At 36.6% G+C, this 25,721-nt stretch overlaps 1 protein-coding gene across 1 annotated transcript; it reads right to left on the bottom strand.

The window, feature by feature from the left end:
- Positions 1 to 3,256: 3,256 nt before the first annotated feature.
- LOC149827193 (sulfhydryl oxidase 2-like) lies at positions 3,257 to 14,240 on the bottom strand. Its single transcript, XM_090020250.1, has 13 exons — positions 13,853 to 14,240; positions 12,735 to 12,759; positions 12,556 to 12,648; positions 11,360 to 11,541; positions 6,651 to 6,723; positions 6,488 to 6,556; positions 6,331 to 6,404; positions 6,091 to 6,247; positions 5,207 to 5,247; positions 4,758 to 4,904; positions 4,191 to 4,679; positions 4,051 to 4,100; positions 3,257 to 3,822 (listed from the first exon to the last, which is right to left on the bottom strand). Exons 1-11 carry the CDS (start codon positions 14,137 to 14,139, stop codon positions 4,202 to 4,204), a joined length of 1,626 nt encoding a protein of 541 aa, XP_089876376.1. The 5' UTR covers positions 14,140 to 14,240; the 3' UTR covers positions 3,257 to 3,822; positions 4,051 to 4,100; positions 4,191 to 4,201.
- Between the last annotated feature and the right edge of the window lie 11,481 nt (positions 14,241 to 25,721).

Genomic DNA, 25,721 nt, shown 5'->3' with positions numbered 1-25,721 from the left:
AAATCTGACACGACCTGCCAACCCGACCCACCAACCCGCTTCTTAGCCAGGTTTGGGTTTGGCTTAAATGGGTTTGTGTCATAAACGGGTCGACCCACCTAACATGTTTATCAAACGGGTCGGGTTCGTGTTAGGGGTATGCCAACCCGCCAACCCGGCTGACCCGTTTAATAAACGGGTTAGGCGGGTGGGTCAACCCGTTTACCTGACCCGACCCGCCTGCCAACCCATTTACTGGACCCGCTCGCCAACCTGTTTACCCGAACCCAAACCGCCAACCCGTTTACCCAAACCCGACCCGCTAACCCATTTACCCGACCCGACGCATTTATTAAGCAGGTTAACCATGTCGTGTCGGGTTACCCGTTTAATAAATGGGTTGGGTTCGTGTTTGCCACAGCCAACCCGTTTAATAAACGGTTCAGGTTCGTGTTGAGGTATGCTGACCCGCCAACCCGACCCGATTGCCACCCCTACCTTGCATACGTTGGAAACGTAAGCACCAATTTCTACTAACCCAAACATGTAGATCAGATCTATGTAAAAAAAAAATAGTTACTTAGGGGTTTATTACCCATAAGGCTAGCAAATATTACTCGTCTATATATATATATATATATAATGTGCGCCTGCCCACCTTCTCCTTCTGCCTTGATTTGTCCCCTCAAAAAGCGTCATTTTTTGTATTTTTTCTCACATCTAACACCATAGATATCTACAGGTTTTGTTTAGTGGGAACCCCTTTTGAACCACCAGAATCTGACATGTTTTTTCATAAAAAAAATACATGATTCAAGAGTCGATTCCCACTAAAAAGAGCATGTTAAACACATTTAACGGTTAGGATCTATCATAAAACACTTCAAAACTATGTTCAATTCTCTCTCGCTCTCTCTCTATATATATAGAGAGAAAGAGGTCATCATAAACTATTCATATAGTACGACAGACCTTAAAATGATTCATTTAGTACAAAGTCATGCTTCTTAATTAAAGCTTCGACTATCGAAGACTTTCATTTCTTATTGTTAATATTTTGGTGACACCTGTTAATGTTACTTAACAACACATGAATAATGAGGTATTATTCATGATACCATATTTGTGGTGTGCATGCCGTATGATATAAATGAATAAATAAATATTTATTTAATTATATCCGATTGATGGCAATATTCAACTTATAGTTATCATGAAATGAAATCGATACGTGAGCCAAAAGTGAGAAAGTGAGTGTTAAAAAGTAATATGTAGGAAGCGAGAAGCAATGGTTTTCGGCAATAGGCATGCTACCTGCCGGCTGTCTGCCACCCGGCGGCTGCTTCAGTATATCTTCTTCTTCTTCTTTTGCTTTTTTTTTCTAAGGTTTAGTGTTTCTTGTGTTTTTTTTCGTTTGATTAGCATTTGCATTTTTAGTGAGGTTTTTGCAATGAGATGAATATTTAATTAGGTATTTCTATGCTTTTTTTTCAATCAACATTAGATACGTTTTCACACAATTAATTTTAGTTATAATTTTAGGGGTTTCATTTTTTTTCTTAATTATCATGTGTACAATAATGTTTTTTTAGTGAATAGATTATTTAATTTTAAATAATATAAATATTTAATTAGGTTTTAAGGTCTTATTTTTTAATTAGCATTTACATTTTTTAAATGTGATGAATATTTAATTAGATATTCCACATGCTTGATTTTAGTTAGACTTTTAGGGGTTTTGTATTTTTTTTTCAATTAGCGCGCACACACACACACACATATATATATATATATAATGTTTGTTAGGAAATAGGCTTTTGATTTTTTAGTAGCATGAATATTTAATTAGGTTTGAGGGGTTTTCTATGGTTTATTTCAATTAGTATTTTGGTTTTTTTATTTTGTTTTTTTAATGAGTTAAATATTTAATTATGTATTTCTATTTTTTGAAATCAAAATTAAAGATGATTCCACATTCTTGTTTTTAGTTAAAAACTTAAGTTTTTTTATCAAATAGCCTATAAATGAGTGATTCTTGTTAGGATTTAAGGTTTTGATTTGGTTTTTTTATAAAATAACATAAATGTTTTTATGGGTTCAGTGTTTTTTTTTTCAATGGTAATTAGACATGAATCCATGAATAATCAATAATAAATGCTTGATTTTAGTTAAAATATTAAGGGTTTTATTTTTTAATCAATTAATATAAATGCATAATTATGTTATTTGTAAGAATTAGGATTTTTTGTAAAAGTTACCCTTTACAATAATTGATTTTTTTGGAGATGCTGTTAGTATAGTTTATTAGGATTTATTTTTCCTTCTCACTGTACATTTGTACCCACCCTAATTTAAATTCCTGGCTCTGCCTCTGGACCTAACCTTCCAGCTATCTCATTCGATCCCATTTTAACATGATGTCAACCTGTTAAAAACATCATATTTTTTCAAAATAACTATTTATTTATTTTTAATTATCAAGTTTACCATCTCTTTAACTTGCGGAGTAATGGACACTAAAAGTAGCATGTTAGATTCACGATACTTTCAAAATTTCGGTTAAGAAAGGGTAGCTTATATCATGCACATTGGTAGCCCATGACTGTTGCAACAACCCCAACATCCCACATGCTCCCTGTTGTTGAAGGACAATTGCTTCTACCATGAAATAAATCATGAAATCCGTACATAATGTGCAGGCATGTGCACCGTACACAATTCATATTCAACATACGCTGACAGATACGAATTAACCAATAAGAGGAGGCAGCTATGCCAATCATCCATTTCCCAAGCCTTTCAATCATTGTTTTATCTTTAAAGCCGTTCATTGGGTGTGTCGATGCTATGTCAAAATATGGTTTTGCCAAAATTTGGTATCGATAAGATGTGGTGTTGAAAGAGTTTCCAAAAACGTCTTGTGAATGATGCTGAAATGTGGTAATGTGGTATTGGTATTGCCAACTCTTTCCCCATTCACAATGCTTTGGGCCTTTTGGCACACCATTTTACTCGGAAACAACCGAGGGTGTTGGAAAAACTGTAATGCACCGCTTCCAAACAATAGCAAACCACATTGCCCCTCTGATTCAAGGCTCCCAAACAGAGCCTTAGTTGTGTTCTCAACGCTCGGGCAATCTCAAGCCATGCTCCCATGTAGTATGATTGCGAAGCTCAGTTCATCATTGTGGCATTTTTATCCATAATAGTATATTTATAAGATTCTTTAGCTTGTTTAATGCCATTTAGAAAAAGAAAATAAGAACAAAACACATCAGACCAAGAAAACTTTTACCACGTTCTCCGAGTGTTTGTGCATGACAGTAACTTTTATGGAGCACACCGAAGGTTGTAGCATGCAGGTCCATCATGTTGATTTACAGATTCAATAGATATGCGAGTGTACAATTGATATAGAAATGCAAAGCGGAGAGAATAAAACGACTTAGATTTTGACAATCGGAAAAAGGGAAAGTCTTTCTTAAAAAGGCAAACCAATCCCCACTTATGTCATTTTCATAAGTCTTGGGAAAATTATTGGAGCTTGATGCAGCCAGAACATGGTTTTCTGGAGCTGATCCCTTGTAGATCTATTTGTTTTTCAAAGTTTATCAACTCTTCTCCCCACCCATCCTCAGATTTAACATGTTAACTGTTATGTGCCGACCAAAATTGTGTAAATGAGGTCTTATGCATGTTTTTGCAGCCAACTGCAAATATTCCAAAGTTTGAATTGGATGATAACTTCTCATCCAGTGTGGTAAAAGTGATTATTAAAGAAATTCTATATAACAAGTGCCAAAATCCTTGGACTGTGTACGGAATGGTTGACAAGATGTGTGCCTGTAGAAACAATAATTAATTAGGACTTCAAGCATCATGTATCTTTAAACACAAAAAGATTGAAAAGAAATCTTTTTAAAGGATAGTCAGATGATGGTTCACCGAACTCCAAAACTGATTGTTAGTGAATTAACAAAATGTCAAGCCTTGAATTGGCAATGACAGATCTAAAACTGCATTCTCATTATGTTTATGCATAAAACCTTGAAGCAATCACAGAAAACATACCTACACATAAAGCTTTGTTTCCTTGCATAATGTTAATGCTCCTCATCTGCCTAAACAACCAGAAAAACTATGTCAATCAGCTTTCCTGCAAGATCATTATGAAGTCCATTAATTGTGACGAGACACTAAATAAAAATTACCTTACTACTACTTATATGTTCTTTGAATAGTGCCATCGGTGCAAGTACTTCCGACTCTTCTGCTGTGATCGCCAGAACCAAGCAAGTGCCCCAAAAGCACAGCTGGCAAAAGCAATGGCCAATGCAGCTCCAACAGGTACCACAACCGCATTTGATGTGGTTAGGTCATCAACCATATCTGGATCATTCTTTTTCCTAGTCGGGGTATTTTCTTCTGAAGCTAACTTGATCTTCTTCCCATAATAATCGATTAAGAAATGGAACACTTCTGTATTGTTCCATTCAACTTTAGAGGTGCCATTTTCTTCCCTGCTCACAGAAATGTAACAAGATGGACAAAGAACACTGGATGGCCAGACCTTTTTTGGGAAATTTGGGTCTCCAGTCCCAAGAGCTTCTTCTTCATGCATTAGCCTCTCATTAACTTTGTTGTGTGTTTTCCACAACCACAGGGCAAAATCTCGGGTTGTGTTGAAAGGACTAGGAACACTGCAACCGTGTATTTGAAGACAAACAAGTGAAAGAAAGTTCCACAATGAAAGAAACCACAATAAAACACGTAAATACCTGGAGCACATCTTATAGAAATGACGGCGACATTCCTCACAAATAAAAAAGTTGTGAATGAAATGGCATATGGTGGAAAAGGCCAAATGACTCTCTCCATCATCAACTCTGACAGATAGCGAGTGTAGCAGCACCCATAACCCACAACTGCCACACCCAAAATCAGTACGACGAACAGAACCACAATGAAACATTTCACACGAGATCTTTTGTGAGTTATAAAATATGCAATTGAAACAACTTAACATTTCTAACATTGAAATCCAATTTTGAGCTTGACCAGTCAAAAAGCAGAACAGTCAAGCAACTGACAACCAGAACCAAGTCATCAACAGTAGCTATCTCAGTCATACACATGAAATGAAGAATTTTCAAGAGATTAATGTCCAGAACCAAATCATTATAAGTAGCTATCTCAGGAATGAATATCAAATGAGGAATTCTCATACCTGAAACCCCTAGTGTCATTTTTGCTGCCACGGCAAAATATCTGCAATATAATAAATCAAGGTGAAAAAACTCAACATACAGAAAATCCATTGTTTGCAGCATAACCATAAAAGTATCAAAGTGGCATCTAAACACATAGAAAAGATCATTTGAAAGAGGCAAAGATGGCATAGGATCAAAGTGTGCAACATGATCATTAAGTGCTAGCTTAAAAAATACAGATCAGCATGTCATGGCATTAGCATGATAAAAAAGAGAACTTTTAAGCGCTCTAGTACCAGCAGCCTAGGCAGATCATTAAATGCGGGCCTCCTCCCAACCAAATCCCACCCACACAAAACAAAACAGAAAAAGAAAAAAGACTGTTAAGTACGAGTATTCATGCATGTTTACCCCCAGAGAGAGAGAGAGAGAGAGAGAGAGAAAATTGACTAATCCATAGTCTACTTTATTTTTGTTTCCCTTTCAGGTCTGAGGCAGAGACGTGAATAACATTTTTGCTCAGTTTCGATTATTCGATAGAATTGGAGGGAGGGTAAATTCTGTTTAAAAACATGATTTTTAGGTTCTTGAATCTTCTGCAATATCTCCATATGGAGGGAAATGTTATATTACTGAACATTATAGTTTCTTGTTAAAGTATCTACTGAAATAATTAGATAGGAAACCAACTCTTTTCACGCATTTATCCTAAGACATAAGTTGAAGAAATCATTACATTCCAAGAGAACAAGTGGGGGCAAGAGCTACAGCTACACTTACTGTTCAGGTTAACTGCAGAAAGCAGTTATGTTACAAGAACAGGTATTATCAGTCACAATGTTTTAATAGGATACCTAACTACATGAGATGTTGCATCCATGCCTTAAAGAGGGAAAATTACCCAGTATCCACGAGGGACTTCTTCACCACAAATTCCAATGCTTTTATGTTCACTATTTTCAGTAGGAATAACATCCTTCTCTGCATGCATTGACCACGAGTTTAAAGGCCATGCATCATCAAAGTTGACAAGCATCTCTGCACTACCTCTTCGGCACCTAAAAATTATTATCCAGTATCAAAAAAAGGAAAGCAATGAAAGCATGTATTACAGTCAGTCTCCAGAACCTGGTCAATGTACCTCATAGAAGGATGATGAGCCACCAAAAGCTGCAGAAATTGTACAAGAGGTGCTCGAGTATCTGACGTTATCATCTGCATGATGGCGAAGAAATTGATAGTATGAATTTTTTGTGGGATGGGATTTCTAAAATATTACTGCCATGAACAAATGCTACCTTATGTTCTAAGATGATGTCAAAGACTTTCGCTGTTGCTTCCTCAATATCAAACACAGCTTGCGAAATCTTTCACAAGTTACATGCCAAAAATACTTAATAAATGCAGGCTAATGGAGCAAATATATATGTTAATATTAGTCAAGTATTCTTGTTGAATTACCTGCCCAGAAAATGAAATATTTTGTGTGTGCAGTAGCTCTTTCTCTGTTTTCTCATCATCAAAGGCAAATGCCCTGTAAAATCAATTTTAAAGAAATTAAATGTGATATGGTATCAACAATGCAGACAAGGAAATGGGCTAGACAAATAATTTCAATTCCACAAATCACATGCAACATTTGCAAAATTGCACAAAGTCTATCATCTTTGGGAAGCCACGCAGTAGCAGAAAATAAAGAATGGTCTTCTAAACATCCATACACCAAATGCTCCACTAAATTGCAAATGAACATAAACTCCATTGTTTTGGGAAGCCATGCAATTGTAAAAACTCAAGAATGATCTTCTAAGCATCCATATACCAAATGCTCCACTAAACTGCAAACCATCATTTACCAAATGCTCCACTAAATTGCAAATGAAAATACCTTCTATCATTTGTGGGAAGCCATTCAATAGTAACAAAAAGAAAAAGGTCTTCTACACATTCATATAGCAAATGCTCCACTAACAAACCATCATCAGTCTGATTAACCATGATTTAATTCTAGAAAACACCCTCAACGACCTGCTCGGAACTATCAAAAATTCCTGTAGGCTATGACTTGACCCAGCTTTCTGCAACATGGTTACACACTTGGCCACTTAAACTTCCCTTAACTATGCTGTGTTTCTAATATATCCTACTCATCTATATGCCTCTTCCTCAATAGATGCATGTATTTATATTCACAAAAAGAGTGTCATCCTTCCACGAGGTCCACATGGGACCACATAAATTTGACAAATAAAGTGCTTTTCAGTTTCTTAGACAACTTATTGAGAGAAATAGAGAGAGTAACAAAGATTTGCATATGGTTTTTATTGATTTGGAGAAGGCTTACGATAGAGTACCTAGGGACGTTCTCTGGTGGACAATGATGAAGAAAGGTGTTTCTCTCAAATACATTAGTATAATTAAAGATATGTATGAAGGAGTAGTAACCAATGTCCGCACTTGTGGAGGGGTGACAACCAATTTTCCTATAACGGTTGGGTTACATCAAGGATCTGCTTTAAGCCCTTTCCTATTAGCTATAGTGATGGATGAGCTTACGAGATCAATTCAAGAAAACGTGCCGTGGTGTATGTTGTTTGCTGATGATATTGTTTTGATTGATGAGTCTAGAGTTGGGGTTAATGCTAAGTTAGAATTATGGAGACAGACATTGGAAGCAAGAGGTTTTAAGTTGAGTAAGAGTAAGACAGAATACATGGAATGTCGATTTAGTAAGCAACGAAATAGAGATGAGAGTGTAGTGAAGCTTGGTGAGCAAGAAATACCGGTGGATGATTCTTTCAAATATTTGGGATCTATCATTCAAAAGTATGGAGAAATTGATGAAGATGTAAATCATAGGATAAAGGTTGGGTGGATGAAATGGAAGAGTGCAACTGGAGTGTTGTGCGATCGTAGAATGCCATTGCGGTTGAAGGGAAAGTTTTATAGGACGACTATTAGGCCCGCTTTACTATATGGTACGGAATGTTGGGCTGCCAAGAGACATCATATTCAAAAAATGAGTGTAACTGAGATGCGTATGCTGAGATGGATGTGTGGAAATACAATAAAAGATAAGATTCGGAACGAGGAGATACATAAGAAGGTAGGCGTTGCACCCATTGAAAATAAGATGAGAGAGAATCGTTTACGGTGGTTTGGACATATTCGACGAAGGCCTAATGATGCTCCAGTTAGAAGGATGGAGAAATGGGAAAATATATTAGTTAAAAGAGGTCGGGGTAGGCCTAGGAAGACATGGATGGAGGTGATAGGAAAGGATATGAATGCTTTGAACCTCACCGAGGACATGGCATTGGATAGAAATGAATGGAGGAGAAGGATTCATGTGGAAGACCCAGAATGATTTTCTTTGTTGGTTCATATCGCCGACCCCAATTGTTTAGGGATGAAGGCGTAGTTGTTGTTGTTGTTGTTGTAAAGTGTTTTTCAGTTAAAAAAAAAATCATGAGGGACATAGTTTGTCGGTAGCACTAACATTATTATCAAAATCATTGTAAAAAAAGACATGAGAACAAATCCCCATATGTATAAAGCACTAGTTAATTTTGTGTGTGCAAGCTATATTCTTTGGTCACCACAAGTTCAAAGGAGAAGGAATAGTCCCCATTCCCCTCATACACAAGTCATGATCCCAGAAAAAACAAAACAATTTATGCATCCCGAAGATGCACAAAACACTAAAACTATGATCTTCCAAAATGTCATGCATAATTCTCTGTACCACCAACCAACAAAGTGAGAAATTGAGAAACAGATTTTCAAGCAAATCTCCCTGATAAAAAAAAACTCTTATAAAAATCTCTTAGGGTGTATTTGATGACCTCGAATCTCAGATCCGAAGATCTGAGGTGGCTGAGGCTTGGGCCCTATGCTAAAATCCGAGGTGCGATAAAATGCCAACTCTCAGAGCCAAGGCTAGCTAGGATATGAGATCATTACTTTTGTGAGACAAGAATGAGAGAGGGTCGGGTTTGAAATCTGACCCTAGGAGAACGGACATAAGATCCTCAGATCTTACATCTGAACAGATCCCTTCTGAGTGATTCAAAATTTCAAACACACACTTAGGGTCATATTCTTTGACTAATAACATGAACTAAGTTCAAGAAGAAAGATCACACATGGGATTCTATATTTAAGAACTCGACAAGTACAAGAATGAAGTAAATGACAGTAACTAGCCATTAAATATTATAAAGACCTAGAGTATCTCAATGTTTAACAATAAAAAACATACCAGCGCTAATGTTGAACAGGAGAAAAGGATATGTTTGTAGGCAGTGTTGTAAGTATCGTACAATATGGTATGATACATATCGTTACTTTTGGGTTTTGCGATACGATACATTCGTACTCCCGTATCGGGTGTATCGTACGATACACCCTCGTATCATGCCGTATCGTACGATACAGGGTGTATCATATGATACGCCTTCAACACACTTTAAAAAGGCCAAAAGTTACTTTTTTTCATTTTGGGTTTTAAATACCTTTTGAGAGCAGACTTCTTCATTTGTCTAGAGGCCATTAGAAGTGCATTTCCACCATTTTTTCACCCAAATAAGTGGGTTAAGGTAAAAAAATGCATTTTCACCATTTTTCCATTCAAGAAAATGGGTTAAGGTAAAAAAATCTTTATTATGAGTAAAATTACAAAGCTACTCTAAATTTTTTTTTGCCTCGGGGGGCGTTTCCCCCTACCACCCGCTTCCAACTTACCATGAAGTTGGATCCACGAAAATTAAAGATTTATATCAAGATAGAAATCAGGTTTCACACTCTTCCAACGAAGATGGCATAAGATGATCCAGCATAAAAATGGGGCACTCAGGTAATGAGTGAAAACCGATTGAAAATAGAGTGAAACTATTTCCATAATATTTTTGTTTATGTAATATGAAAATACGAGTCTTGTGGCATGTTCTTAATTGCAAGATATTTAATATTTTGCATTGTTCTTGTGAAATAGTTGATGTTTGATGATGGCTTAGGCAGCTCATAGAGACATAAATGCTTCATATGTGATTTTGTGGTTTTATTTTGTGCAATTCATCATTGTTTCATGTGATATGATTTTTTAGAATTTTTGCTAAATTTTTCTGATTTTTTAAAATAATTTTTATTAAAAAATTACGATATTTTAATTTACAGTTTTAATTTGGGCCTGACAGATACGCATAACGATAAGATACTTACAACCTTGGTTTGTAAGTTTAGGAACTAGAAAAACCTAAAACTATCTAAAAAGCATTACTTTGGGTATTCCGTTGTCACAATTTTAATAGCACCATTTCATCTTAATCGTTTTATGGATCGTTAGCCAACTATGTAACAAGGATACTCCAATTTAATCCCATTTCATTTCCCTTATATGCTACTCTTACTGGAAAATTACACAAAAACATCATGTCCCATGTCCTTTAGCTGTGCCTATGTGAGAATAGCTAGTCAATAATGGCATAGAAGAGTGTTGAGGTCTACACTAATTTGGATTTTTATATTTGGGACATGCCCTATGAACTTGGAGTTGATTTCCCCTCCCATCATGCTCCCAGATAAATGAAAGCTTGCTTTCAACTAGATAGGACCAAGCTCCCATTAACTATACTCTCACAACCAATAAATATTTTGTCTTTGCATAATTCACAAATATAATGGTCTCATCAAAATTAACATTAGAATAACTTGTAATAGATCAATTAATTAAATAAATAAATAAAAACCTTGGATGTACATCATTGTAAGTGAAAAAAGTATGGTATTTCACATGATATAAATGCAAACCATAGTTTAAATTTTAAAAACCCATTGGGTTGACCAGCGATCAAAATAGCTGCCCCCCACTAGTCAACCCAGTTGGTTACTTAGTCCACATATATTGACCTTCACATTTTCGAACTTTTAGATTAATTTTTCATGCAATTAGTCTCATGAATAGAAATCATGATGACAGAGATGGACCTTTATTTGTTTATCTTTCACTTTTATATTGTTAAAAAAAGGTTGCCTAGGGTAACACTGTGAGCTTGACAAGTTATGTAAGCCAATTTATTTGCCAGTTTTATGATGTATAATGTACAAACAATAGCATCACAATATCTAGAGGGTAAGAGGAAAAAAAGAAGGCACTTCAAGAGAAAACATGCCTGCCTGTTTTTTTATTGATCCAGTTAAGCAAGCGATCAGCTGTTCGTGCATCATCAATAGCCTGTATTTTATTTTTTTCATGTTCAGGTCCCCACTGGCCAGATGTGAATTCAGCTGGAGGACCCCAAAGAAGCATAGGGAAATGGCCAACAGAAAATCTATCACATAGTTTTGTATTTAACTGCACTGTGATACATTCAGAGGAGAAAAATTAGAGTGCTATATCATCAAATAGATGAGTATGCCTTTACACCACAAAAAGAAAAAGCTTCCTCAATTAAAAAAGAAGAAATAAGCATAAAAGTTGTGGTAAGAAAAAGAAATTCATCAACTTGATACACATAATTAGAGTAGCTTTTGCATACTAAAGCATACATTAGTTCACCCAATCTTATTGATAACATCAGGCAGAAAAACAAACACAACAATAAAACATTAACTTTCAAATCAAGCTATCAAAATAAAAAAATTCAAGTAGAAGATTGTGCACCATGTCAGTTACAGTAAGGTCATCCTCTCCATTTTCTGACAGTGCTAAGCCATCAAAAACCTTTAACATAGAATATGTCAGCCATGTAGTTGTTGGCATCATAGGTGCCAGACGATGCTGGAATTGTTCCAAATGCCCCTTGAACTTGAAATAAGAACAAAAGGATTTTCTTCTTTTCCATCATATTCTGGAAAAGAAGAAAGAGGTCACATCACACGACAGTCCTCCAGAGAGAACCACACATATACAAACATATCACATGCATGCAATGTAGACTAGATCCCACCCAAAACTAAAATCAGGATCCTAGACCCTAGCTCAAAACTCCATCTTTCCCAAACTAGAATCTGGATTCTAGACTCTAGCCCAAAACTCTATCTTTCAACATGTTCCAGCCATGAAACGTACTTGCATCTGCTAGGTTCTGGTTTCAAGAATAAAACAACAACTAAATGCATAAAGTCAACATATAATCGCCATGACACAAGAAAATTTGCTAGAGTGGATGTTAAAGAATAAAAAAAAAAGCAGGCTTTCTACAAATACACCAAAATCTGATTGGAAGCTCTAAAAATCAAATAGCAAAAAGAAAAAAAAAGGCTTTCTACAAATACACCAAAATCTAATATGAAGCTCTAAAAATCAAATGGTCAAAGGTACAAGATCATTCAATTCATGATAGTAGCATAGAACAAGGCACTATACCTTCAAGGCACAGTCTACCCTTGTCATAAATATCAGCCCACTGTGCACTGCATCTGCTCCATTGAAAAGCCTGGCTACCTTTTCATAATGCGGCTGCATAATTATAACATAACTGAGAAACCACAGTAAACAATCTTGATTCCAACTGATATCATTTGAGAAATTATACCATAATTTACCTTGTAATTTCGACAAGCAGGACACCTGCAAAACAACAAAACTCAATGAAAACAATATCAAATATACAAAGGACCCTTTTCTTCATTTTTTGGCAAGAGAACCACCCATGACAATCAAGCACTGACATAATAAACCTCCTAAACTAATTACTATCCAAACAATTTCTACTTCAGACTTATTTCTTCGAGATGCCTTGAATCTCCAGGCCTTTGGCCAAGAAGGATACTTGACAAAACATAGTTTTACAAGCTCACATTCTATTGCAGAATAATAGCTGTCCATGAATTTGAACCATTCTTTTCCCAGGAGAGGGCAGAGTACTGCTATGTATCTAACCATGACCCACCAAACGAATCATTGCAATTGATGTAAGAAAATGAAGAGAAGGAACATTTCTTCCTAAAGAAGGCTTTATAAAGTATCGAGTTATTTTCATGTTCCTGCTATTCCAAATTTGCTTGGAAATGGAGCTCAAGTCACCAGGCAGAGATAATTAAGGAACAGTTAATCAAACAAACGACATTGTCAAAAAAGGAGCCGAGTTTTCCGCAGTTGGATTTCAACTAACATTCTCTTGAAAGAAAAGACACAAAAAGCAAAAAAGCAACAAAGCTTAAAGGGGATAAAAACTCAACGAAATCTTCCATAGTTACGCTTAATCCCATTCCATCGGAACCCCCAACCCTAGAGAAAACAAGATGGAAATCACTAAAACTTATTTTTCATTTGGAGCCTTTCCCTAAGAGCGAAAGGCTAATTGGATGTACGAACCAACAAACCAATTCGTTCTTAAATGGATGAAAACCAGCAAATTAATTCGTTCTTAAATGGATGAAAACCAGAAAATCAATTCCTTCTTAAATGAATGAACCAAACCAAAAATTCGAAATTTGCACCACCAAATCATTTCTCGATTCGTTCTTTAAATGGATGAAAACCAACAAACCCATTCGTTCTTAAATGGACGAATAAACCAAAAATTCAAAAAGTGCACCACCAAAACCTTATTGAACCGAACCGAACCGCAGAACCCCAAAAATTCTCAGATAGACAGAAGAGAAGGAATCATCAGCAACAGCAGGACAAGAAGAAGAAGAAGAAGAAGTCGCTCACTGACCAGTGTGCGAAGAACTCGACGATAGCCCAAGGAGCAGGGGCGTCCTTGAGGACCTGATCGAAGTTGGAGCTATTCAATTCGACGGCGAAATCCGAGGAGTCCGGATTATTCAGGGATCTCAACAACGACCGCCTCGGCCCCGTCGTAGTAGATCCACCGCCATCTTCTACGTTGTTTCCAGCACTCGACGATTGGATGGTCGTCGGCAGAACCAACAGAGAAACTAAAACGATCATCTTTAACATCATCATCATCATCACCATCTTCGTCGTTATAGACGACTGCATGGATTCAGAACGATGCGATTGAAAGGGAGAAGGCCGCCCTCGCTCCCTCTCTCTTTAAAACTCAATCTTATCTTCCTTTTGATCCTAAAACTCACTCTTATCTTCCTTTTGATCCAGTGAGAGAGAGAGACTCGGGATCTCTGAAATGATCGGCAATAAATCGGCCAAGAAAACGGGCCATTCGGCTCTGTTCTGGAATGCCAATTGCGACCTGAAATCTTTCGACTTTTGGTGTCTAACTATTTTCTCTTTTGTCCCTTTCAAGAGTCCGAACCGGATCGGGTCGGATCTTTCCCTACATTCCTGTCCTAGTCAGGTCCAACCCAACCCCAAGTGGAACTTAACTTGGTCTGCATCGGTTCTGGATCTTAATTCTATTGGGGATCTCATTCCCAAACAAATACAAAAGCCTTCTTTCTTCTTTAAGAGGTTCTTCCTTTAACAGTTTTTGGCATCCAGGTCCAGGCCCATGTCCTACCGGGTAGATGTGGATCCAGATCACTGGTTAGATGTAACATTAGGTTTGCAATGGATTGGATTCGGTCGGAATTTCAATCAGATTAAAATAGACATTAGAGATAGATCGTAAAATAGAACTTGAATGTGGTTTTAAATTGGATGTGGACTTGTATCATCACATTATTTTCAAATTAGGCTAAGACTCCAACCAATTTTTTTGTCAGATCTTTATGTCAATCAATTCAAACCTGCCTGCACATGTAAACAAATGTATGTTTTCAGCCTATTTTTAGCAGATCCTAGAGTGCCATATAGCATTCAGATTTGGATAATATACCTATTTCAAGATACGATTTTAAGTTACTGGGATGGAACAACCGTGATCTGGCCCATACCAGATCCATTTGGATCCATATGCCACATTACAACATGAAGCGGGTTTGGATTTACTTTTCAGATTCTTTATAAATATACATGGCCCTGTTAGAAAGAAGCGATTCATGTAACCATTCCAATTGCAAAAACTATTTCATAGAACGTATTGTTAGACCTGAATGAGTTTGGCTAGATCCAAGTTTAGACAAGAAAATCAAAAGGAAGCATCGATAGATTAGGTACAAATCACAAAAACGGGTCCCTCCCAATCGACCTATTATGATAGAGGTCGTGGCTAATTAGGGATTCAAACTGTCTGAATTGGATTGGATCATTCCCAAATAACTGTTTCAACCAAGACTTACGGGGTCAATTCAAGAAAAATACTGACTAGTTGTCCTGTCAAAATTTGAGTGGATACGGACTAGATCCGAAGACATTAAATGTGTTTTACCTTTCACATAGCGTTGACAAGTGGTTGGATGGATCCATTTGTCCAAAACTGAGAATAGTTCGGACATTTAATTGTTGAGCACAATACAATATCTTGGCTTATCCTAATTTTCTAGATAAGTTGGTGTATGAGTGTATCCAAACGCACTAGAGTTATTTTCTTAATTCAATATCATTTATGTGGATTAGTTTGATGGGTCCACTACCATAACGGACATCATTTTCTTACTTCAATATCATTTATGTGGATTAGTTGGATGGGTCCACTACCATAACCGACAGCATTTGGAGTGACTTACATCTCATGCATCAGTTGTTAGATGGATCTAAACTGTCCAATTTCCAGATTCTAGGTCAGTTTTAACGGCTCCTATTAACGACTTAATGGTTGACCATTAAATTATTAAAACCAAAGCCCAGTTTAATCCATGTGTTTTCTTAGTAAGTTTACCAACCCAAACTCTAGTTTGCTTGTTTTTTTATTTTATATTTACACAAAGAAACCACCACCAGGATCAGAGACTTAGCCCTGGCTCTGCCTGCGGTACTTACATCACTGTCCTCACAGCCTAAAACTCTGTGGGCTTATCCCTTGTCTCAGGGAGTCGCCACGCCTTGAGTAAGGGATGACATTCATGGGATTTGAACCTAGACCGCCTGCCTAGTGGCCTAGGTCCCATTCAACTACGCCAAACCCCCTTGGGGCAACTTGAGCTTGTTTAATCTCCACCAAGCTGATTGAGCTCGACCATAAGTGATCAAGTTCTGCTAGAACTCAGCCTGGAATATCATGTGTTGAGATGTGCTTGAGCAGCCCAGACTCAGCTTTGAAATCCGTTAATGGGTGTGAAACAAATAAATTAAAGTAAAGAGATCATTAAGCTAAAACTTAAGGGTGATCTAAATGTGTTTTTCAGTTCATTGGTTGTTACAAAATCACATGCTCTAAAGTGATCACACTCTGCCTCCTAAAAAATTATTCACACGATCCTGTGATCCACATATTGGTACCAAATTATATCCATGAAGCATATGAAATTGTTTGTTTTTAAAGTTGATAACTCCTACAATATATGTCACCATTTCTATATATTTATAATTTTAGGAAAGTATATGGTGGTTCTATACCATGATACCATATGGTGACACCGACTCTTGTTCGGATGGATCTAGCTACCAAATGTTATTCTTAAACAAGAAAAGCTACCAAATATTAGAGATCGGTTTATTTTATTATATATATTAGAAGGTTTTATCATGTTTAATATACCATAAGATGCCATTTTATTAGAAATGGTGAAAAATCAAGGGCTCACAATTCATGAAGATAAGGGCGGTTTAAAAATGATATAAAATGTCATGTTTGAATCAACTTTAATACATGAAAATAGTAAATAGAACATGCTAAGCATGAACCTTAATTCCAAGCCAAAATTCAATAACCTGCATGGGCAATATCCTTCTCTCGCCATCATGGGTTTCATGGAAAGTCTTCCATTGATCAGAACGAGTTATGGTTCCTGATGCCCTATGGTTTTCTTCATACCATGGTTCTTATGTCCATTCCTGGTGTGTCCAACCTGGCTTCTTTATTTGAAAGTTCATCATTCTTGGTATTAATTTGATATCAATTTTCTTCATGAAATTAGATGTTGATACAAATTTGGTTGGCCTTAATGCATCAATATCATCATCCATGCATGTGATGTGAACAAATGGGACTATTCTTTACCTACCTACCATGCATAGATCAATACAATTATCTGACAACTGAACTATGTGAACTTCGTGTAAACGAGTTTGGCATAGTTCGGTTGTTAGAAATCAACAGTCGGATCATGTTTTTTTAATGAAAGAAAATATCTTTTGGATGCTTGAATATTTACGAAAATTCTGGACTGTTGATTTTCAAGCACTATAAAATCTGTTCGTGTGTCGTAATCAGACGATCCAAGAGTCTGTTCCTATATAACCAAGCATGAAGGTCACATTTTTATGGTCATATTTAAAAAATTAGATACAAAATGCTTATGAAAGTCTTGGTTCAAATGAAAGTTTACATATTTGTAGTTAACATATTTTAGAAATCCTAATTATCTTACCATGTTTCTTTTCTTGTAACTAGCAGTCAATTTTCTCTTCATGGTTAATTCATATCTTCCCTTTCATTTTTCTGCTTGTGTGGTGTGTATGCTCATTGATGATAAATGGGTGGCAGAGACTACATAAAGTTCAAAAAGCCAATGAAAGTTGGGTCCAAACTATCCTGTTAATTTAAAAGAAAACGGGTGCATCTTGTGTAAAGATATCTGGAATCGAGTAAATGTGACTACACAATGTTTTAGGCCTATATTATCAAAGTTAAACGTCACCATAATGCCTTATGGACCAGTAGGTAGTGGAACCTGCACTCAGTTTCCCAGTCCTGGGAATTCATGTCCTAATTTGGCAAAAAATATTCTAATCCTCTTGTTTGTTCCCAAGATTAGTCTCACCATCCTGGACATCCTACTGGTTCACTTCAAACCAAACGACAAGCGTGTGGACCTCAAGTCAGCAATATATGGCTCTTGAAAATAACCGCTTTAGTACTTAAAGAAAATCTAGCATATACTACAAAATGATCTCTCTCTCTCTCTCTCTCTCGTTGTGAAAGAAATCATTTCTTTTGAAAGCACACACAAACACTTACATTCAAGACCTCAAGACTAAACTCTACATGAAGCCTGTTTTTCCTAAACAACAATCTGCAATTTTATGTAAAATAATGTAAAATTGGCTGTGTCGAATGCCGCTCTCTGGATCCCTGCTCGGCATATTATCTCATTTAGCCTATTGACATAGAATCATTTCTGATATTGGTCCAAGTCCAACACTTCCGGGATGTGCCTACGGCAGTTGATATTTTCCAGCCATCATCATTCGTCTCACTAATTTGAATGTGGTTGATACAAATGTATTGACTGCCTCCTTACCAAGTTGAGACTCTCATTTTCCTGAAAATGACGCATTTATTTGGAGAATTCACCCCAAACTCAATTTTCAAAAGGAAACAATTTCCTAGTAGTCTCCTTGAATGTGCATGCACTCTTGCTTTCTCAAGACTACAAGAAATGCAAAATTATTTGTGCTACCTTGTGTTGACGGGTTTGGTTGTCCGCAATGACAAGAGCGTTAGAAAAATTGTGTGGGCCTAAATATGTTAAATCATGCATTATAGACTGTCTTAGGTTTAGGTCCGGTTTATGTGATCTAATCTGGTAGGGTCATGTGATATCTTATATGGTATGGTATATTATGTGGAGAGACATGTTCTATTTACAATTATGTAACGTGCTGAATTGGAGATAGACTCCTAATTACATTAGGTTATGGTCCCCAAGCCTTATATAATAACCCTCTTTTCAGACTCCCCATTATCAGAAAGAGAATTTAGTCCATCTTTTAATAGATTTAGAAAAAGAAAAAGGGTCACATAAAGAGGTTCTGGAATATCATACCCGTCAATGATCTATCAGAGTGCTTATGAATTCAGTTACGCTTTCACATTAAGTTCTATTTCAGTTTTGATTTCAATGGTTTAGCGAGAACATGTAAATCAGTCAATTAGTTTTTGGTGGATTAATAAATCCAACAATTGGTATCAAAGTGAGACATTGTTCCAGTTGAATCATTGAAAAAATGTGATTTTATATATTTCCTATTTTTTTCTGGCGACGACCCTTCATGAATGCCAGATCCTCGTCGTGCGGCAAAGGGTTTACCCCATTCAGTTTGCTAGACAAGAGGGTCGTTGGTCCCTTCTCTTATATTTTTTGGCTGGATGGGAGGTCGCGATAGGCCTATTAGAGACTGATGGTGGTCTGGGGCATCTGATTCGCCCCAACCACCATCGGTGACTATCTTGGGTCTGGCGACATCTCTAAGTCCTTTCCCGTTCTTCGGTCGGCAAGACAAAGGACGACAAGGGTTTCTCCTATTCTGGTCACTGGCGAGAGGGTTGCCCTCTCAGTCCGTCGGTCAGGGATTCACCCTGTCAGACCATCGGACGACCCAACACACGCTGTCGTCCAGATCAGGGGTTGTTGGGTCTGGCAGTCTCTCCAACTCATTATCGTTCTTTCGCCGGCATCAAGGGTCAAACTCGATCATCGCCGAAAAGATTCGGCTCACCGGGGTTCAGGGCCATCTTTCAGCCATCTCCGTCGTCCTTTTAAGGACTGTTGCATGCATTCTTTGGTCTGATTCGGTTTTGGGCCAGCAAGGATTGACATTTTGCTTATAGCTATCTGTCGACGAGATTCGTCGATCGGGCTCAGCCTTCAAGCGATGAACAAATTATCAGGACTGGTTCAGCAGGCAGACTCAACCTTTCAGCAGTTCGGCTTGATCATTCAGCAGGTCGGTTTGGCCTTTTCAGCAAACCGGCTCGGTCATTCAGCAGGTCGGTTCGACCTTTTGTATAATTCGGCTCGGTCATTCAGCAAGTCGGTTCAGCCTTTCAGCAAATTGGCTCAGTTTCTTTTGGTAAGCCGGTTCAACTATTTGGCAATCCGGTTGTGATGCATTGAACCGGTTCGGTCCAGTGTATACTAGGCACTGGCTTCACGAGCAATCCAAGCCAGTTTGGTGCCCAGTTAGGGACCGGACCGGGTGTGGGTGCATTTAGGGTGACAGAAACCGGCTGACCCGGTTTAGTCAGGCTCTGTTTAAGGACTGAACTGAGTCAAGTACAAGTGTTGTGTGGATCAGGTCTGGTCCAAACCTGATCCACTGCAGATGCATGCATCTAGGTATGGGTTGTTGGGTTTGATCCAATTCGGGTCAGACCGATTGGGCCAACACCTAGTTGTAGTGGGCTAGGTCTGACCTGATCCGGGTCAAACATGTTTTGGGACCCGCAGGTGGGTCCAGACAAATCCGATTGGCCAGATCCATGCACTATATATGCCTTAAAAAAATTAAATTAAATTATTATATTAAGAATTATATAAGGCTATTTGGCGTGCATTACAGGTCACTTTGGTGGGCCATTTTTTGGTTACTTTTCGGCCATTCTTGTTACGTTTATGCATTTTTTTGTTCATATGCATACATGATATATTTAAACATTGATATTCTTGTATTTGGGTCCAATATTCTGATCTGGATTGATTGAATTAATACGTTGTTAAAGTAACCTCTCTTGCGTAGATTAGTTCGTTTTGAAATATTGTGATGGTTATATGTTTGTGGTTCATGTGAATAGTGATCGGTCTAAAAAAGATTATTGTTTGGCCGAACCCAAATATATACTTTCAGTAATAAATATGGGACGATTATACGATTTTCTATGTGAATAACGAATTAGTCTAAAGAAAGACTTATAGTTTGATATGAGTTATTGTTCATGTTTGATTACTATATTGAGAATACCACTTACAAGTTGACATTTTTGTCCAAAGGCTAAATGTCAATGTTGTGCTGAGTATCTTGTGATGGGGTTCACTACTGTTTAAATATATTATTTTGTGCTGATGCATGTGAAATTGTATGTTAATCGTGAGTTTGTTTGTTCTTTATTTAGTTAATACATCTGCTTCTGTGATATCTATAAATATTAATTCTATCCCTATCATGAGTGGTTCTAATTTTCAGAACTATAAAGAAAATGTTATGATTGTTCTTGGATATATGAATTTAGATCTTGCACTATGAGAAGATCAACCACCTACTCTTACAAATAAAAGTTCTGTTGAGGATAAAAGAAACTCCGAGTGATCTAATCACATAAGTTTCATGATCATGAAACGTGTAATTCCTGAATCCTTCAGGGGCACTATGTCCGAAGAGGTGAATGCCAAACGTTTTCTTGAAAAAATTGAAAAGTATTTTGCAAAAAACTAAAAGGCTGAGACAAGTACCTTTCTTTCGAGTCTTGTATCAATAAGGTATAAAGGTAAATGAAACAATAACAAGTACATTATGAAAATGTCCCATCTTGCTTCAAAACTCAAGGCACTAAAGTTAGAGTTGTCTGAGGACTTAGTCGTACACTTGGTTTTAATATCCCTTCCTGTACAATACAGTCAGTTTAAGGTCAGTTATAATTGCCAAAAGAAAAAATTGACTCTTAATGAGCTCATTTCATGCTGTGTGCAAGAAGATGATAGAATGAAGGAAGAGAAGACTAAGATGATCATTTGGCAGTAACCTCTAAGGACAGGTTTAGGAAGAAAAAAAAGGACTAAAGAAGCTACAGTTGACTCTCAATCGCAGAAGAAACAAAAAAGACATCAGGACCCAAAGTCTAGTTGTTTCTTTTGCAAAGGGGAGGGTCATATGAAGAAGGATTGTACCAAGTATCATGTATGCTATGGGAAGAAATGTGTGTTCCTTACTTTAGTTTGTTCTGAAGTTAATTTGACTTCTGTTCTCGAATACACTCGGTGGATGGATTATAGTGCTACCACTCACATAAGTGTGTCTATGCAGAGTTGTCTAAGTTGTCGACTACCAATTGATGCTGAAAGATTCATCTATATGGGCGATGGCAAAACAGTTGAAGTTGAGGCAATAGGAACATTTAGGTTACTATTGAAGTCTGTAAATTATTTATATTTGAAAGAAACACTTATTGTGTCATCTTTTAGGCAGAATTTAGTTTCTATTTTTATTTTAGATAAATATGGTTATTCTTGTTTATTTGAAAATAATGAATTTAAATTGTTTCTTAATTCAAATCTTATTGGGACCGATTCTTTATCTACAGTTGATAACCTTTATTTGCATGATATTATTGCCTCATTTAATGAAACCTTATATTTAAGTTCTCATGGTACATAACGAAAATCAACAAATGAGAATTTCTGCTTTATTATGGCATAAGTGCTTGGGTCACATTTTTAAATAAAAAATTGAAAGGCTTATGTCAAGTGAGATTTTTTATTCTCTTGATTTTACTGACTTTCAGGTTTGTGTTGAGTGTATAAAAGGAAAATGAACAAACATAAGAAAATTAGGTGCAAAAAGGAGAACAAACGTCTTAGAATTGATTCATACAGATATTTATGGGCCCTTCCCTACGGCTTCTTGGAATGATCAATAATATTTTATTACGTTCATAGATGACTATTCTTGTTATGGATACTTATATTTAATTCATGAAAAGTCTCAGTCACTGGATATGTTCAAATTGTTTAAGGTCGAAGTTGAAAACCAACTTGGCAAAAGAATTAAGGCTGTCAGATCTGATCATAGTGGCAAGTACTATAGTAGATATGATAGATCAGGTGAATAACGTCTAGGGCCTTTTTCTAAATTCCTAGAAGAATATGAGATCGTCCTTCAATATACCATATCAGACACTCTTAGCATGAATGATGTTGCTGAGAGACGAAACATGACTCTTAAGGATATGGTAAGGAGTATGATTTCTCATTCTATTTTACCAGAGTTCCTCTAGGGAGAAATATTAAAGATTGCAGCCTATGTTTTGAACATGGTACCCTCTAAAGCAATAACCAAGACCCCATATGAATTATGAACAAACAAAAAGCCTATTATGAAACACTTTCATATTTGGGGATGTCCATCTGAGACTAGGCCTTATAAGCCACATGAAAAGACACTGGATTCTAGAATGGTTAGGTGCTATTTTGTTGGGTATTCTAAAAGATACAGGGGCTATAAGTTTTATGATCCTATGAATAAGTTTTTTTTCGAGGTTGCTGAGTTTGGGGAGAGTGATAAAATAAAAGACATTGTTTTTGAAGAAGAGTTTTTTTTTTTATTTCTACAATTGTGGATGACAATAATCAAATTTTCATTTTTGATATTGTTCCCACAAATTCGGATCAAGGTAATGCTTTAGATCTCCCTATCTAAAATTAAGCTTTTATTCCTAGAGTTCAAGCTCAATAACCTCAAGAAATACCTTATGAACCAGTATCATTAAGGAAATCCACTATAGAGATAAGGACAATTTCAAATGATTATATTGTTTTTCTACAAGAACACGAGGGTGATACTGGCCTAAGAAAAGATGATCCAATCAACTTCCAACAAGCCACACAAAGTTCTAACTCTCAAAAGTAGATTGAAGTAATGCATGAGAAGATTAAATCCATGAGGGACAATGACACGTGAGATCTTATCCCATTGCCCGAAGGTGTGAAACCCATTGGTTGCAAATGGATATTTAAAACCAAGAATGATTCAAAGGGTAATGTGAAAAGATATAAGGCCCATCTTATTGCAAAAGGGTTTACTCAAAAGGAAGGCATTGACTACACATAGTTTTTCTCTCTGGTTTCTATGAAAGACTCTTTTAGGATTATGATGACACTTGTGGCTCATTATGATTTAAAGTTGCATCAGATATATGTTAAGACTGCATTCCTTAATGGGGACATCGATGAAACAATATACACGGTCCAACAAGAATATTTTGTCACAAGCGATGCTAAGAAAATGGTTTACAAACTGAAGAAATCTATCTATGGACTTAAGCAAGCTTCTCGTCAATGATATCATAAATTTCATCAAGTTGTCCTCTCATTTGCTTTTGAGATGAATGTGACTGATGAATGCATATACCATAAGTTTAGTGAGAGTAAATTTATTTTTCTGGTTTTGTATGTGGATGGCATATTGCTTGCCAGTAATGATATAGGCATACTGCATGAAACCAAGAGATTTCTGACAAAGAAATTTGAAATAAAAGATCTTAGAGATGCCTTTTTGTATTAGGGATCCAAATACATCGAGACTGTTCTCAAGGTATTCTTGGATTATCGTAAAAGAGCTATATCGAAAGGATTCTGGTAATGTATGGCATGAATGATTGAAAACCAGGGGATACTCCTGTTGCTAAAGGAGACAAGTTTAGTCTTGCTCAGTGCCCTAAACATTAGTCTGAAATTAAGGTTATGAAATCGATTTTCTATGCATCTGTTGTGGAGAGTTTTATGTATGCTCAGGTATGTATGCGTACGATTTAGCATACATTGTTGGGATGTTAGGAAAATATCTTAGTAACTCATGTATGGATTATTGGATAGCAGCCAAACGAGTTATGCTGTATTTGCAGAGAACAAAAAGTTATATGATCACATACAGGAAGTCAGATCAGTTGGAGATCATTAGGTATTCTGATTCTGACTTTGCGGGATGTCAAAACAGTCGCAGATCCACGTCAGGTTATGTTTTTCTGTTAGCCGGGGGAGCTATTTCCTAGAGGAGTACCAAGCAGACATTTGCTTCTTCCATCATGACAGCAAAATTTGTAGCTTGTTATGAGGCATCTAATTATGGGATATGGCTACGTAATTTTGTCGCAAGGCTACAAATTTTGGATAATGTTGAGAAACTACTAAAGTTATTTTGTAACAATAATTCAGCAGTGTTGTATTCTAATAACAAAATGAGCTCATCAAAGTTAAAACATATTGACATTAAGTTCTTTGTTGTTAAAGAAAGAGTGCAGAATGATCATATATCGATAGAACATATTGGCACAAACTCCATGATTACGGATCCGCTTACTAAAGGTTTACCACCCAAAGCATACTGCTTGAATGGGTGTTTTATCATTTTATGATATGCTAGTTTAGTGGGAGTTTGTATTTGGACGTTCTATGTTATAATAAAGTTGTCTTTTACCACTTTGGTATGAAGTTAAAGTTTCAGTTTCATTCTATACTCATTATGTTGTGATCTCACTAAAGTTTAAGGAAGGACCAGTTGAACATAGGCATGTTTGATCACATTACATGTAATTTTCATGCTTCACATCCATACTTGATCCATGTCATTTGGTTATGTCGATATACGTGATCATTGATGAGTCCAATTACCTTATTTGTAATGAAGACCGCTTTGGTCATATGTTGACATGATCAATGGACCAGATTGATAGAGATATCAATTAATAAGACAATATTTCTGAGCTCATAAAGTTATAATGTATGATTATAAGGTTACGTATGTAGCCCAAGTAGGACATTGTTAGAAAAATCATGTGGGCCTACATACGTCGAACTACGCATTATAGATTGTCTTAGGTTCAAGCCCGGTTTATGTGATCTAATCTTTTAGGGTCATGTGATATCTCATATGGTATGGTACACTATATGGAGAGACCTAATCTGTCTACAATTCTGTAATGGGTTGAATTAGAGACAGACTCCTAATCACATTAGGTTATGGTCCCCAAACCTTATACAATGGTCATCTCTTTAGACTTTCCATTGTCAGAAAGAGAATTCAGTCCTTCTCTCATTATGTTTAGAGAAAGGAAAATGGCCACGTATACA

The sequence above is a fragment of the Nuphar pumila genome, chromosome 10 (assembly GCF_984573655.1).
Source record: "Nuphar pumila chromosome 10, dmNupPumi1.hap1.1, whole genome shotgun sequence".
NCBI classification, from domain to species: domain Eukaryota; kingdom Viridiplantae; phylum Streptophyta; class Magnoliopsida; order Nymphaeales; family Nymphaeaceae; genus Nuphar; species Nuphar pumila.
The sequence above is the reverse complement of the archived record's forward strand: the minus strand, read 5'-3'. Positions and strand labels throughout refer to the sequence as shown.

Excerpts from the sequence above, each read along its gene's own strand:
- LOC149827193 (XM_090020250.1), bottom strand. The coding sequence starts at position 14,139 with ATGCAGTCGTCTATAACGACGAAGATGGTGATGATGATGATGATGTTA. Across the intron at positions 6,724-11,359 it reads ATCAATAAAAAAACAGGCAG|GGCATTTGCCTTTGATGATG; the intron begins GCATGTTTTCTC and ends TTGATTTTACAG. Across the intron at positions 6,557-6,650 it reads ATATTTCATTTTCTGGGCAG|ATTTCGCAAGCTGTGTTTGA; the intron begins GTAATTCAACAA and ends AACTTGTGAAAG.